The 15,884-nt window shown below is 22.7% G+C and overlaps 1 protein-coding gene and 1 long non-coding RNA gene across 17 annotated transcripts; one reads left to right on the top strand and one right to left on the bottom strand.

Moving 5' to 3' along the window:
* Positions 1-274: 274 nt before the first annotated feature.
* On the bottom strand, positions 275-15,599 carry Mbs (Myosin binding subunit). Of its 16 annotated transcripts, none has more exons than XM_012491952.3 (22): positions 14,964-15,571; positions 12,709-12,839; positions 12,494-12,612; positions 12,240-12,399; positions 11,994-12,138; positions 11,793-11,926; positions 11,561-11,703; positions 10,895-11,071; positions 10,566-10,648; positions 10,371-10,494; positions 10,178-10,286; positions 9,780-9,914; positions 9,299-9,481; positions 8,916-9,029; positions 7,997-8,180; positions 7,384-7,533; positions 7,045-7,240; positions 6,837-6,946; positions 6,548-6,619; positions 4,100-4,423; positions 3,342-3,437; positions 275-1,632 (listed from the first exon to the last, which is right to left on the bottom strand). In XM_012491952.3, exons 1-21 carry the CDS (start codon positions 15,210-15,212, stop codon positions 3,342-3,344), a joined length of 3,138 nt encoding a protein of 1,045 aa, XP_012347406.1. In that variant the 5' UTR covers positions 15,213-15,571; the 3' UTR covers positions 275-1,632. The 16 variants fall into 16 exon arrangements, with proteins under 16 accessions (XP_012347406.1, XP_012347408.1, XP_086769334.1 ...); XM_012491954.3 differs by having other exon boundaries at positions 10,895-11,035; XM_086913208.1 differs by having other exon boundaries at positions 10,895-11,035; positions 12,709-12,799; positions 14,964-15,522.
* Positions 2,869-3,929, top strand: LOC147656698 (uncharacterized). The gene is made up of 3 exons (XR_015293633.1): positions 2,869-3,025; positions 3,127-3,258; positions 3,320-3,929. It is a non-coding gene; the product is annotated as an uncharacterized LOC147656698 (long non-coding RNA).
* Positions 15,600-15,884: the final 285 nt, after the last annotated feature.

Below are 15,884 nucleotides of genomic sequence, written 5' to 3'. Positions count from 1 at the left end.
TAATATTGAATATAAATATATTATGGAAATGTATTGATACAAAATGAATTATGAAATCAACACAAAACTAAATGTTACAAATAATTATTAGGATCATTTGAAAATTGATTAGCAATATATATATACATATACATATAATATATATATATATATATATATATATATATATATATACACACACACATATATACACAATGCATTCGCTTATATATTTTAATTACAGTTCATTATATTTACAACAAGTACAGAATTTAAAATATTTCAAACATAAAAACATATTTCATAAAATTTTAATTATTTATCACAAATTGTATAAATGGATCTTTTTTGTATTTATACATTAATGAGCATTGTATATTGTGATGCTAATTTTATCCAAATACTTTTCGAATACAATAAACACGTTGCAATTATATAATATATAATAAATGTATCTAAATAATTACGCAAAATTTAATAACATTATTATAAAATAATTATTTCAACTTATCTTTGTACAGTTTTTTTATAATAACATTTTTTAAAAACATGTCATTGATATATTACTATTTGTCCTTTCTTCATTACCTATAAATTTATTATTTTATCAAAATTAAAATTTTGTTACAAATATTTATATTTAAAAAGAAGAAATCTTCTTTTAATTGAATATATTTAAATAATTAATAAATGTAATATAATACAGTTTCCATTCTTGGTACCAGTTATTAAAACTATATTATCTTTAACACTTTTCATGTATTAACAAATTTTTAGCTGAATTTTCTTAAATGAATTATAAAATAATATTAAAACATATATTATTTAGAATGAATTTTCTATTTTTTATAAAAAATGGCAATGATGGAAGGATTATAAATTGCAGTCTTTCAGGAAAGGCCACTTGAATAGCATGAAAATCATTATCTTATCTTCATTTTTTTTTATTGTTCTATTTAATTTTGTAATATCTAACGAATTCGTCTGCATTACAATTATAGAAACAAATTTATACAATAAATTTGATATATATTTTTTGTGTTTTTTGAAAGTAAAAAATTTTTTTATTTAATTGTAAAATGCCATGTTATTATTACCTATTACATATTTACAAAATGTTCTTATAAAGAGTCAACATTAATAATGTGAATTCTTTAAAAAAAATTGTCATAAAGAACATTTGTTTTTTATCAATTTGAACAAAGTACATTTTGTTTTACAAAGCATTGGCTCTAAAATGAACCATGAAATTTATCTTCGACAGGAAGAATTTAATGTGAGAAAGTAAAAATTCTAAATCCTTCATAGTCAACTATTCACAATAATAAGAATAGGAGCAATGTCTCTCTTCGCTCTTGGCACAGCCACGCGAGTAATTTGTTTGATAATAAATTAAATTACTAGCATTAAGAATAAATTCATCAATAACGTGATGATGTAATATACATTGTAAGAATACTAGCAATAATGATCATGATATTTTATAGCTAAAAACAATTCATTCAATGCAATTGTAATGCAATTGTAACATAAGAAACGCTATACAGCCTTCTTTTAAAATTGAAGTTATTTAGATAATTTGCTGATTACTCTGATCAAGGCACCGTTTTCATCTTTTAGCCTCTGGTTTTCACATTTCAATTGGTCCATCACCTAAAAAAGAAGAATGTAGAACTATTTTGTGTCATTTAAGCATTATGTTCTTTTTTTTACTAAAAAAGAAAGAAAAAATAAAAAAATAAAAATTAAAAGAAGAAATACAAAGGCAATGCCATTATAGAGTGGGTAAAATAATTGCACAAAATGAAAAAAAAAAATTTAAACAAAAAATGGAAAACAAGCAAATATTATTAAATAGTGTTTTTAAAATAATATAACAATTAGAAATATTAAAATTAAAGGAATAATATAAATGGAATATAACAAGCAGGTATTTATATTATAATTTGAATGCTGTAGAAAAATCATTCACATATAATAAAAATAGGATAATTATAAATTAAAATATTGAAATATATTCCATTAATCTTTTAAAACCCTTTTTTAGTATTTATTCATATACTTTTACTTTTATGTAAAATAATATTATATTTTAAGATTAAGTGCATAATAGCAAAATAAAAGCAAAAATAATTATTGCATGTATAAAATAATATATACTCTAATATTTTGTACTTATATATATATTTTTTTATTTTGATTGCTTAATTTTTTTTATTGTATGTTTATTTCTTGATTTTTAAATAACATTATTATATTATCATATTTTATTATGAATTTCCAATAAATTATGTGTTTATATATAATATAGTATAACTATAGATTATTGACTTCTCTTTATCTTAGTTATTTAATGCATTAATTCTTTTCATGCATTTTATGAAATCTATTATTATAAATTATTATCATAGAATAAATAAAAAGTGATATATAAATTGGGCATTGAATTTGTGAATATCAAATAATGCAGAATACAATAAAATATAATTTTACTTTGAACATGCTTTCTTAGAAAAAAATGTTAAGTTATATGAAGTTTTAAATATCATTTTTAACTATTATATCACAAATTAAATAATTTTATATAACTTATTATATATAAATTTTATATAACTAAAAATTACATAAAAATATAATAAAGTAAAGAATATTTTTAACACTTTTAAAAAAATCTGAGTAGAATTTTGAAATAGTCCACATTTTATTATTGAAAATTTCATATTTTATGAAAATTTTAATATTTTATAATATTTTATGTATGATTAAATAATATTATAAAGAAAGAATAGATGTAATTTTTTAATAAATTTTTTATTAAAATCTTTAATTTAATTAATTTAAAACTTAATTAAATTATTAATAAGAATTTAAAATTTAAAAACAAAAGACAGACTGCGTTTTTCAATTTTGAAAAAATGTAATTATTTGTTTTGCTATAATTAACCTAATAATAATGAAATTTTTATAAATTTTATTAAACAATATTTTTGTAAGAATTTGGAAATGTGAAATATATATAAAAATCAACGATGCACATTATAAAATTGTAAGTGTCATTAGTAAAATAGAGAAAAACGTAATTTTACATAATTGTAGCATAATATCTAGTAAAAAATTTATACAAGCTTGAAATTTTTGTATCATAAGCTGTTATGAAATCCTAGAATGAAATTATTTTAATAATTACAATTACGCGTAATATATTTGGCGAAGCTGTATTATAAGTCAGTGAGCGACATCGTTTCAAAATTTTAATATTGCGATCAGAATGTAAAAATCGTAAGTAATCAATTAATTAATTAATGTTGTACATGAAATACGATGTACACTGTTAACGCAGATGCTGTCATTATATCCTTTACCTATTTAGTAGTATTGGTGAGTTTGGATACGACGCGGGTAAGTGCCCGATTTTCGGCTTTCAATCTCTCATTTTCAGCTTTGAGTTTTTGTAATTGCTGTAAACAGTGAAACGATTAGCCCAAAATTCGCTTGTTTTGTAGAAGTCCCATCAGACAATATATGTATCTATTATATGTATTTTATCATTAATAATGTAATAATATCATTTTCAAATTGTTGGCCAAATTTATACATAATATAAACCACACAAAATATTGTAAATAATATAAATAAAAAAAGGAAAAAATATAAAGTGCCAATTAAAATCAATCATATATTGCATAAATAAGAAGCATGATTATTTGATAAGAAGTACTAAAAATAAAAGCATCAAAAAATGCCAAATAAAAAAAAAGCAATGCATTAAAAGCTGCTTGTACTTTCTGAATTTCTCTCAAATTAACCACTCCAAAAATGCTGGCACCTTCCTCTGTATTTGGTTATAACAATCAAAATGTAATTATCTAAAAATTGTGACGTGCATTCTAACTAAGGAATATGTAATAAAAAATTTATAGAAAAATATAATTATATATAATAATTAAAAAGTTGAAATTGTTTTAAATATATATATAATTAGTATTTGTATATACATGTATATATAATATATTTTATATGTATTTAATATCTGATTATATATATATTATATATGTAATTTTTTTTTTAATACTATATAAGATAGAGACTAAAATATAAAATAAAAATCTTTAATTTTTACCTTTAATTCTTCTTCCATTTCTGATAGTTTCCTTTCCATTGCTCTCCTTTCTCTTTTTTCAGCTTCAGATAGGACTGTTTTATTTTGAGCACTTTGTGCTTTATCCAATAAATTTCTAGTTTCTTTTAATTGTTCATCTGATCGCCTAAGCTTTTCTTTAAGTCTTTCATTTTCTGCTTGAGATTCTTCATACAATTTTTTATAATCTAGTTCGCCATTTTCAGAAGTAGTAGATTTTATTCTAACTGACATAGAAGGTGCTTCTGATGATAATGATGATATAGATCCTAGTCTGTTAGATCTTCCAGTACGATCATTTCCACTCTGTGAAAAAAAATAAAACAAAGAAAATGTATAAAAAATTTAAAATATTTTTTAATAAATTTATTTGTTAAAGATATAAAGAATATAATAATTTTATAATTTAATTATATTCTCTTACAATATATCCTTCAGAACTGGCTAAACTTTGTAAACTAGAACTTCTAGATCCAATTTGAACATTTCGTTTTGTTTTTGTTTTATTAAGGCTTTCTGTTCTTTGCACTTGTGAATGATTATTTGAATTAAGATTTAAATAATTATAACTTGTAGAAGATGGTAAACGTAAAGAGTTAATATTTATTGGCAAAGTTATACTTCCATATCCTGATGCTGTTCCACCATAAGTTGTATATGGATTTTGAAAATTTAAATTACTTGTAGAATTTGAATAAGGAATTTTTCTAAATGATTCATTATTTTTTATGGTTTTATTAAAAAAATTTGGTAATCCAATAGGATTTCCATTAATGCCTAACAAACCAGAATAATTATTTTGATTTAAAGAAAATAATCCACTAATACTTCGTGATCTGTTTCCAAAAATTGAATTTCCATTTGCTGATGCTTGAGCTCTTAATCCTGCAGCTGTTGTTGGCTTTCCTTGTGATCTTTTTCTATAGGATGACATTGTTTATATAAAATAGTTAAAATTACTTTAAAATTGAAATTAATCTATTTTTATTTTTCTCTAGATTAAAAAAAAACTTTTTTACATGCTATTTTTAAAAAAAGTTAAAAAATTTTAATGTAATGTAATTTAATATTAAATTATTTTGTCACAATATACTCAAATATGAAACGATCTAGTTGTAATGACAGTAGATATTTGACTGACGTAGATTGGGAGGAACTTAAGACATCAGCCAGTTTACTCTAAAGCATCAGTTTGGTATGCTATTTATAGATCACATGTATAAACCTATACCAATATTAAGATTACGTGTTGGAATAAATATATTTGATGTTTTATACATATATGTAACACATATATATTTTTAAGATATTTGTATGTTAAGTAAATATTATGAAACTCTAATTTTAAATAATTCTAATTAATATAATATAATTTTGATTATATTAATAATGTATTAAATTATATAAAAATATTTTAGTAAGTAATTATTTTTTAATATAAATTTAATATAAATTTTTTAAATAAGATATATTTATTCCTATATTATATTATTTTATATATATATATTTATATATATACAAAGATATTTTAAAATAATTTTAATAATTATAATATTTATGCAGTTATTAAATTTTTTTCATTATGTAATATATATTGTAAAATAAATTTACAAAATTCATTCCTTTTTTTAGTATCAATACTATGCAAACAATAAATAAATTCCTTTTCATTTAAATGTCAAAGTGTCACAGTGTTCCAAATGTCAATAGAATATTTTTAGGCAGTACCAAGCTATGTTCATGATTAATTTTTTACTTTTCTTTCTTATTTACTATTTTAAATCAATTTTTAAATACTATTACATATATTCAAATATTTAATTGTTAGTAGTTATAAATTTATTTATTCTATATGAATTATGTAAATTATTACAGAATATATATTATGTATATTAAAATGTCTATTTATAAATATAATTGATAATTACTGTATATAACATAATTGATATAAAATTTTATAAACTAATATGGGAATATTCACAATATAATATTCGTAAATATAATTTAGATATAAAATAAAGAAATTGATATATACAATTTTTACTCTTAATATGTGACCTAATGGATATAGGAGTATAAGAAATGGAAGACTATTTTTAACAAAGCATGCACGAATAGAGGTTAATCTACCCAGAAACTAACCCAAAAATAACACAAAGCTTCTGTGCCTTATGAAATTGCGTTCATATTATAATAGTTATTTATAATGATTATTCTAATTAAAATATAGAAATAATGTAAATAATAGATGTAATGTAAATAACAATTATTTTTAATAATTATTCTAATTAAAATTTAATAAATTAATTTTAACTCTAATTAATTAATATTTAATATTTTGTTTTAATGTAAAAATTTTTTTACGCAATTTATGAATTTAAATTTTATTTACAATTTTAAAAAATTATGAAATAAAAGTAATTTACCAACCTCATTGTGATTGATTTTAGATTCATCACAATCACCACCAGCAGTTAAGTCTTGCTTTTCAGGATCAATTTCCTAAAATTATTTAATAAATTATAGTAAATTATTATGTATTAAGAATAAATTATTATTTATTATAAGATATTATTATTAAGATATTAATATTATTTATTATAAGATAGAGTAAGAATTAAAATATGAAATATTACTTATGAAATATTAGTGACAAAATTAATAATAATAATAATTTAATAATAAAAAAAGTAATATATAATATATATAACATACTAACATCCATATCAACATGGACAACACCAGTAGATCTCCTTTTAGGTCTTCGTCTCCTTTGTATAACAGCTTGTGTAGCTTGTGCATTTCTACTATCATTTTCTTTATCTTGTTCTGAAAGATAGTAGAAGTAATGTACAATTTTTTTTTTTTTTTTCATATAAGTACATTAATACATGAGAATTTTAATGTGTAACATAATGTGTATATACCTTTATCTTCAGATTGTTTTAACGATCGTCTAAGTGGTAATGTCACAGTTGTTTCTGCACTACTCGTTGCGATAGTTTCAATTGGAGCTGATGATGGTCTTGGTACACTTGAACCTGCAGAAGGTCTTCTCATATATGTAGCAGTATCTGGATTAGATAATGTAGTAGTTCTGTTATTAGCATCTTCTAACTGAAACTAAGCAATGAAATTTCTTTTAAAATTATATATATATATTATGTATTTTAATTATATATTATAATTATAATATATATATTAATGTAATATAAATATATAAATGATACTAAAATATGATAATAAAAGTTATATAAACCACAAACCTTGCTTCCATTATCCACTTTTAACCTCCAAGAAGGTCGTCTTTCAGGTAAATTAAGTTCTTCAGAAGGCTTATTTGTAGTTACAGTAGTAGGAGTTGCTGTTGTTATTGTAGCTGTAATTGAGGCTGTATTGCTGGTAGTGGTTGCAGACTGAGTTATTAAAAAAAAAAAAAAAAGAAAAAAAAAAGAAAAAAAAGAGGGAAAAAAAAAGAAAAAAAAAAAAAAAGAAAAAATGAATAAAAAATTATAAAGCTTTCATTATTATTAGGAAGTTTAGTATTTCATAAATATTGCAAATGTGTGAATTAAAATATACAGTAGTGACAATATAAATAGAAACAATTTTTAATTTATATTTATATAAAATAAGTAAGAATTTTTATATTTTGGATTTATAAATATATATGGTGCAGTTTTTTATTATATAAATAAATTTTTTTTGATATTAATTAATAAAATTTGTTAAATTAGAGAAAAGAATTTTTCTATTTAAACATTCACTACTGTATAATTTTTAAAATATTGGGTTAAAATATTGACACTCTTATAATAATGGATTTATAGACATATTTTAAAGCTAAAATAATATTTTAATATAAATAAAGAGTTTTACCTGTGTAGAAGATATTGTGGAAGGAATTTCATTATTTTGTTGTTTCTTTTTTACTAATTGTTCTGCACTTTTAATTTCATCTAATGTCACTCCTTGAGTTGAACGTCGAGTTTCTCTTACTCTTTTTGCATGTGCTTTTCTCTGTGTTTCACTTTCCTCATCACGAACAGGAGGAACAAATGATCTATAGACAGAAATTTGCATTATATTAATAATTTGTACTAATATCTATAGAATGTTTCATATTTTTGTTTAACAGAAAATAAGAAAAGCATTAAATATTATAATAAATATAATTTACAAGCAACACTTAAAAATATTACAAAATAATTATGCCTTTTTAACATAAAACATATTTTTATTATTGTTATATCAATCACAATCATATGTAATATTTCAAATTTAATATTTAAGAAATAAAAATATTATTTAATTGTATTTATATTGCACAATAAGATACATTGAGGTATTCAAAACATGCCAAAATTTTTATAAAATTAAAAAATAATTTCTTGTCAATGTTGTACATATTTTTTTTTTCTTTTGTCCTTCATAATATTTCGTGCATTTGAAGTCATAACATTTGTGATAATATCAGTAAATTTGCTGAAGTAGGTTTCATAAAAAAAATACATGTGAAGCTACTTAGAAGTGACTGACAAAATTAACTCATTAATATGTTCGTCATTTCAATGATAATATTTTTGAACTAAATTTTATTATTTTTGCTAGAAAAGATGAGGCAGTGGTTATTGGGACAAGTAATATTTTAGGATAAATGCAACTGAAAAAAATAATTATAATGTAAAGCAAATTTTCATGCCACTGCTAATAATTTAATGTTGTATATAGATATTATAGAATATGCAAAATCACACATTTCAAGAGAATCTTCCCAGGTCAAGTATTAAGTACCCACTTGAAGAAATTCTTGAAGATATTTCCTGGACTTAGCTTGCTCCCTCCTGGTGTAGTGGGAGTTCCAGGAACTGCTACTGAATTGTTTGTGGTTGTAGCTTCCACTGGTTGAACACTACTCAGCCATATTGACATTGCACGATGCAAATATGAATGTATAAACTTTGATTTCGTAAATATACTTTATACATGTATATTCTAGTCCATAGTAATGAAATTTTAAAATATCGCTATTTAAGTTCTTCTATATTTGTTAGATTCAATTATTGAATTTTTATCAATTAAGATTTGAAGATTATAGAAAAATATTTTATAAATGACAGTTTATTTTTCTATACTGATGCATAAATTTTAGAATAAATTTTTTCTCTTCTTAATATTTACCTGCGTATTTGATTAGTTGGAATAGGACTTGTTGTAGTAGTTGTTGTTGTGGCAGTTGTAGTAGCTGTAGTTGTAGTTGGCAGTGTACTTGACACTATTGTTTTTGATGTAGATGTTGGTGAAAGTGTATTGCTTCCTTGTGGCAGTCTTGAAAGTTCCAAGTTTAATTTTGCTTCTTTTCTTCTAAAGTCAAAACAGTATAGTTGTTATGTTGCAGAAAAATAAAATTTTATTTGAACTATGTGTATTTTATAAAACCAGATTAAAATTTAATACAACCATTTTTAAATTTTTTTCTGTGAAATACATATAATATTTCGTGATGTATATAAAATATGATTAATTGACATTGAAGCCAGGCAAAGCAAAGAAATAAAGCTTATTTCGTACATTAATGTTTATAATATATGAAAGAAATATAATAAAATAAATAAAGAAGCTTTGAAAGCATTAATATAAATGATGTACGAAATATGCGCACCTGTGGGTTTCGCGTAGAGATGCAGAACGGGTCGTAGTATTGGTGTAAGTAGGAGTAGCTGCGTTGCAGCAATGGAGAGTAGGACAAGAAAACGCCTTGATTCGAGCTCGTAATGCCAAGTACTGCTCATAAAACCTGCATAACATGCATCATGCCATGCATACTACACTAATTTTCTATACGCATAAAGCTCAAAAGCTACTGCATTATAATATTTGATAATATTGTAAATAAATTTAATTTGTTAAATGCTTGCAAATTTTTCAATGGAAAATAATATTATAAATGTACAAAATTATAAATAACGGTACTATAAAAAAATGTTATGTGTTAACGAAATTTATATAGTGTAAAAAAATTGCAAAATCACAAATTATATATTAAATATTATAACTCACTTTTCATCTGTTTCAAAACTATGTGTTCTTGTTAATACAACATCAGGTTCTGTATTAAGTTTATTTGACATGGTTGGTGACTTAATATTTTTATCTTTTTCTTCAAGTCCTATACATATAAGATATTATTAGATTAATTAATTATATTATATATTACTATATTTAAAATATTTCTATAATATTTAGAACTTACTAGAAGATAAAGTGTGAGTTGTCTCTGTATTTTGTACTCTATTTCTAAAAGAGCCAGATCGTCGCCAAGATGGTATAATTCCTTCTTCATTATCAGTCTGTTGTTTTGGAGGCATTATTGGAGCCTAAAAGGAATTGATCAAATTATAAAAATTGGTAAAAAAAGATATATAATAAAAAATATTGACTCACATACCTGATTAGGAACTTTACTAGTGTCAATAGTTGATGAAGTGTTACGCGATGATGTTTCCTCTCTGTTTGCTCTATTTTTCTTTTCTGCAAAATTAAATTAAAATTAATATAATGTAAAATACATTAACTTTATTTCTTTTTAACATCTCTTTAAGAAGGACATCAATAAAATATGCATCCATTTATTTCAGTGGAATATTGTTTTCAACAATCAATTTTTTTAGATAATATTTTTATCAAAAGGAATAAAAGGAAACAAATGTATTTTATAATACATGCAATAAAATATAATTTTAAAAATATAAAAACAGTCTTACAGACAAAACTCACCATCATCTGTAAGACATGGAGAGTGGTTTGATTCGTTAGACTTATCAGATTGATTGGAGTAAGTGGAAGAATGTGAGTCTGAGCTAGTCTCAGATTCACCTTCACCATCACTCTCTTCCATATCTGTTTCACGTGTCGCTTCTGTCCATGCAGCATTGTTACAAGAAATACAAATTGCTGTTAAGGTAAGTAAAATAGACTTGCAAAACTGAATAATGCGTAATATATTCTTCATACGAAATTATTCCTACCTACATTAGCATTTCCCAATTATTTATGAGAATAAATAAAACATATTTTTAAATTTTTTGTAAAAGAATTATTCATAAAATATATATAAGAATATAATATATAAAAGAATATATTTATATTTCAATATAAAATGATTGAGAAATACTAATTTATTTTTTTTAATTCAGAGAGTGCTCTGATAGTATTATTTTGTCATACATTTTTAAATTGTAAAAAAAATTGTAAGCAAAAAATAATTATGTATACATTTTTACTACATAATAATACTTATAGAATATTTAAATTTAGAAATTCATCACCATTTAGTAACAAAATTAAATAATTTACCAAAATATTTAAATATAGACATGCAAATTGACAAACCATATATTAAGCAAACCATATAATAAATAATATAAAAGGAATAAAACATACCAACGTCGCTATTTGTTCCACTAGAATCTTCTTTATCAGATTGAATTTCTAATTCAACCTTTTTAACTTTATTTGGTGTTTCTTCTTCAAATGTTTCTACAGATTCTTGTGTGGTTATAGTATTTTCATTATTTGTTGATATACTATAACAAAGCAATTAATACGATAAAATAAATAAATAATTTTTTTCATAAATAATTATTAACTATTATGAAATATTTATAATACAAACCGTTTCTTTGGTACAGTTGATTGTTTTTTATTAATAATTTGTGGGTGATCTTTCATCCACAACTGTTGTTTTGCTTTTAATTCCTCCAGGGCTGATAATATATTTGTATCAGCAATATCAAATGCAGTTTGATCCTAACAATGTAAAGTTATGAAAGAGACAATTTTGGTTATTCATAAAATAAAACAATTATAATCTTACAGCATAATTCTTAATGTCCATATTACAAAAGTTTTCCACTAAAAGTTCACAGGCTTCCAATTGTCCCCAATGTGCTGCAGCATGTAAAGGTGTCCAACCATCAAAATCTTGAGCATTAACATCACATCTAGCTTGAAGTAATATTCTGTAATATTAGTGATAAATAAACAATAACTTTATTTGATCTTTTTCTGTTATTCATTTTTTTTATAGCAATTTATTTTAATAGAATTTAAAGATTCTTACTCCATGACATCAATGTAGCCTTTAGCAGCGGCAACATGAAGAGCAGTAGCTCCTGATTTAGGATGGATTGAATCTTTACCAGCTACTCCTGATTGCCATGCTCTGGCATCATTTAACATTGATCTTTCTTCTTCACTTCTAGCTTGATCACAATCTATACCTATATAGATTATATAAATTATATATAAATTATAAAATATCTTTTTTTATAATAGTAAATAAAACAAAGACATTTTTATAAAAGAAATACAAACCAGCTTTATTTATATGTTGTTGCAGCATATCTTCCATTTCAACACTTTCAGCAATATCAAGAGCCAATTGACCATCATAATTAACTGCTGCCAAATTACATCCTTTTTCTATTAAATATCTGTAAATAATTTTCTCAAATTTATTATTTTATATAATAATTATTAAATATAAATATTAATTATATTTCCAATATCAAGATAAAAATGATACTAACTTAGCAATAGATATAAATCCACAAGATGCAGTTGCATGTAATGGTGTCCATCCTTCATTATCTCCACAATTGATATCAGCTCCTTTTTCCACTAAAAATTCGACCATATCCAGATCATCATTGATACATGCCTATAATTGAAATATTGTGACTTTTTTTAGTTATATAAGATATAATTAAAAAAATATCTTAAAGACCGTATTTATATATATATTGAGAATAAGATATAAGAAGTTACATAAATGTCAATGATATAATTTTTAAAAATATATTTACAAATATTTTTAATATTAACTTCATTTTGTGTTTATATTATTAAATAATGAAAAAAATTAATATTTTATTGATAAATTTAATAATGCATATAAAATAAATGCGACATTATATAGTAATTTTAAATATAATATAAATTGTTTATTTATTTTATACTTTGAATAGATAAATATAAAATGTTATTTAAAAAATGATGTCACATATAAATTAAAAAGGGCATTATGTATCATAACATTTTAAAACAGAGGACATAGAATACAGATGCTGCAGTCTCTGACTTCTAACAGAGAACTATAAATAGCATTTGATGCCTGATGTATTTTCACATTCTATTTTCGCAAATCCATGAAATGCCTAAACTTCCTCTTACTATCACACTTAAATAATAGTAACAAATGTAATATGTTTCATATAAAATAATTTTATTCTACATTTTTAGATAAGTCATTTTCATCAAGAAGATAAATAAAAGAATAAATTAGTGTTCCATAAATGATTTTATCTGAATTTAGTAATTACATAACTATGATATAATTCATTCAATAAAACTTATAAATTAAATTTAATTCAATAATAATATAAACAAATTATGAAAATTTAAAAAATACATCTAATGATAATTTTCTTTCTTATGAATGTTGCATTTGAATAAGAAAATGTCTTTATTCAAAAATATAATAAAAGTCAATACAATAAAAGTCTTAGTTACATGATATTTTTTTATTTAAATTATCAGAAAAAAGTTTAAATATATTTTTAAATATATTCAAAAACAATTAAAAATAATTTTTGAATATTTATAAGCTTTTAATAAATCTTTCTAATTGCTCATGTTCAAATAATACTGGATAAAAATATTAACAGTGAGCTAACTAATATATTCTATTAATTTTTTTCTTAATTTATATATTTTTATCCTTATATATCTTTATATATCTTCAATTTAACTTTATAATTTAAGTATTATCAAAACTCATATTATTAATATTATAATTATAATTATTAATAATTCAATAAGATAATATTCTAAAATAAATTATTAATTAATAAAAAATATATTATAGATATATTATAGATATGCATGTACATTGCGAATGTTTGAATAATGCAATATTTATAATATTATAATATTTATAATATTATATATAATATTTATAATTAATAATTAAAAATAAAAATATTTAAAAAAATATTTTAATTAATCATGTATAGCTATATATGTATACATATTATTTAATTTATCTGTTACTTTCTAAAAATAAAATATTATATAAGATATTTCCCATAATTTAAATAAACAGTTTTTAATAATTTAAAATAATATTTATATGATATTTTATTTAATATCTGTGATAGTTAATATTAACTTAAAAATTAAAGAAATGAAAGAAAATTTATTATCATATTTTAATTAATTTAAAACTGAAATACAATTTAATGATTTATATAATTATAAATGTAAATTATGATGAACATTAAATAAAACAAAAACAATTTTTACATATAGTATATATATTTTTAAAATAAAATGAAAGATTATTATATTTATTTTCAAGATATAGTTTTATTATAATTCGATAAACATGTATGAATAATTTTGCTCATTTTTAAAATTTCATTTATTGTATATATAAACAATAATCATATAAGAGTGGGGGTGAACAGTTTTGTTGACTGTTATCAGAGGGAGTAGTTGTATGGCTTGCGAGAGATAGCGGAAGCGAGCACTTTGTGGCGAAAGTTGCATCTTTTCCTATTATTAAATGTGACATTGTAGATATAAAAAAAAAATTTATGGATTATATTTAAATTAGATAGCTGAAGCATGTGGCCATCTTGTAATAAAAATTATAATTAAGAACAACATGACGAGAAAGCAAAACTGAAACTCAATCAAGTTTGTTGTCGTAGATAAATGTATCGAAAAAATCATAGATAATAAATATAAATAAAAGTACAGAAGAAGAATCAAGGAATTTTACTTGATGTAATGCTGTAAGACCGTCAACATTTCCGGTGTTGATATCCGCCCCCTTTTGAAGTAAACGTACGACCTCCTCCTTGTCGCCTGCCGCGCATGCTGCCAGAAACACACAATCCGCAGAGAATTTAATCTTCCGTGCAATCTGACGTGGTTGAGTCGGTTCGCGATTTGTTTCGGACTGTTCCCAGCGTTTGAGTTGTTCAGCCCTTTTAAATAGGGCTGAACTCGAACGACTCTCGAGAGACATTGCCCGAAAACACGCACGACTGCACTCAAGAATCTTATAACCACTTCGCACAGTCTCTTCTCTTTCTTTCTCTTCTTCCACTCTCTCTCTTCTCTACGTTTTTAGATTTTAACTTTGCCGAGGCCACTTCACTTCAGTTCACTTTGCGTGATTCGACACGCTGAAACGATCGTTTCTCACTTTTTACCTCCATATACAATTTAGTCGCGGATCGCGTGTTTTTCTAGAAAAAAAAAATATACGTTAAAATTCGTTCTGACGGACTATGAAGGGAGCGGTCGGTCGCCTTCACCAAACTCAGTTACAGGACGGCTAGATTCGCGTGCTCTTTGCTATTCTTGGCCGTCCCGTACCGTGTGAGCTGTATGGAAACCAACGAAACAACCTGTAGTATAGCCAACATTTTACACTCTTATGTTTCTAGTGACTATTTAATTGTTTTATATGTTTATCATGTTTTATATCTGTTTTATCATGACTATTTCAAATAATATATTAAAAATAGCAACCTTAAAAAATATTTTTATATATAGTAAAGATAATTAGATTCCATGTAACTACAAAATTATAAGCATAAAAGATTTATTACTTAAAGTATGCTATAATTTTATATATGAAATATTTTGATATATTTCATATATTAGTGTTTAATTTTTAATATTAAAACCTATT

This window comes from Apis florea, unplaced genomic scaffold (assembly GCF_048593485.1).
Source record: "Apis florea isolate Af1SG1 unplaced genomic scaffold, ASM4859348v1 contig_3496_pilon, whole genome shotgun sequence".
NCBI classification, from domain to species: Eukaryota; Metazoa; Arthropoda; class Insecta; order Hymenoptera; family Apidae; genus Apis; species Apis florea.
The sequence above is the reverse complement of the archived record's forward strand: the minus strand, read 5'-3'. Positions and strand labels throughout refer to the sequence as shown.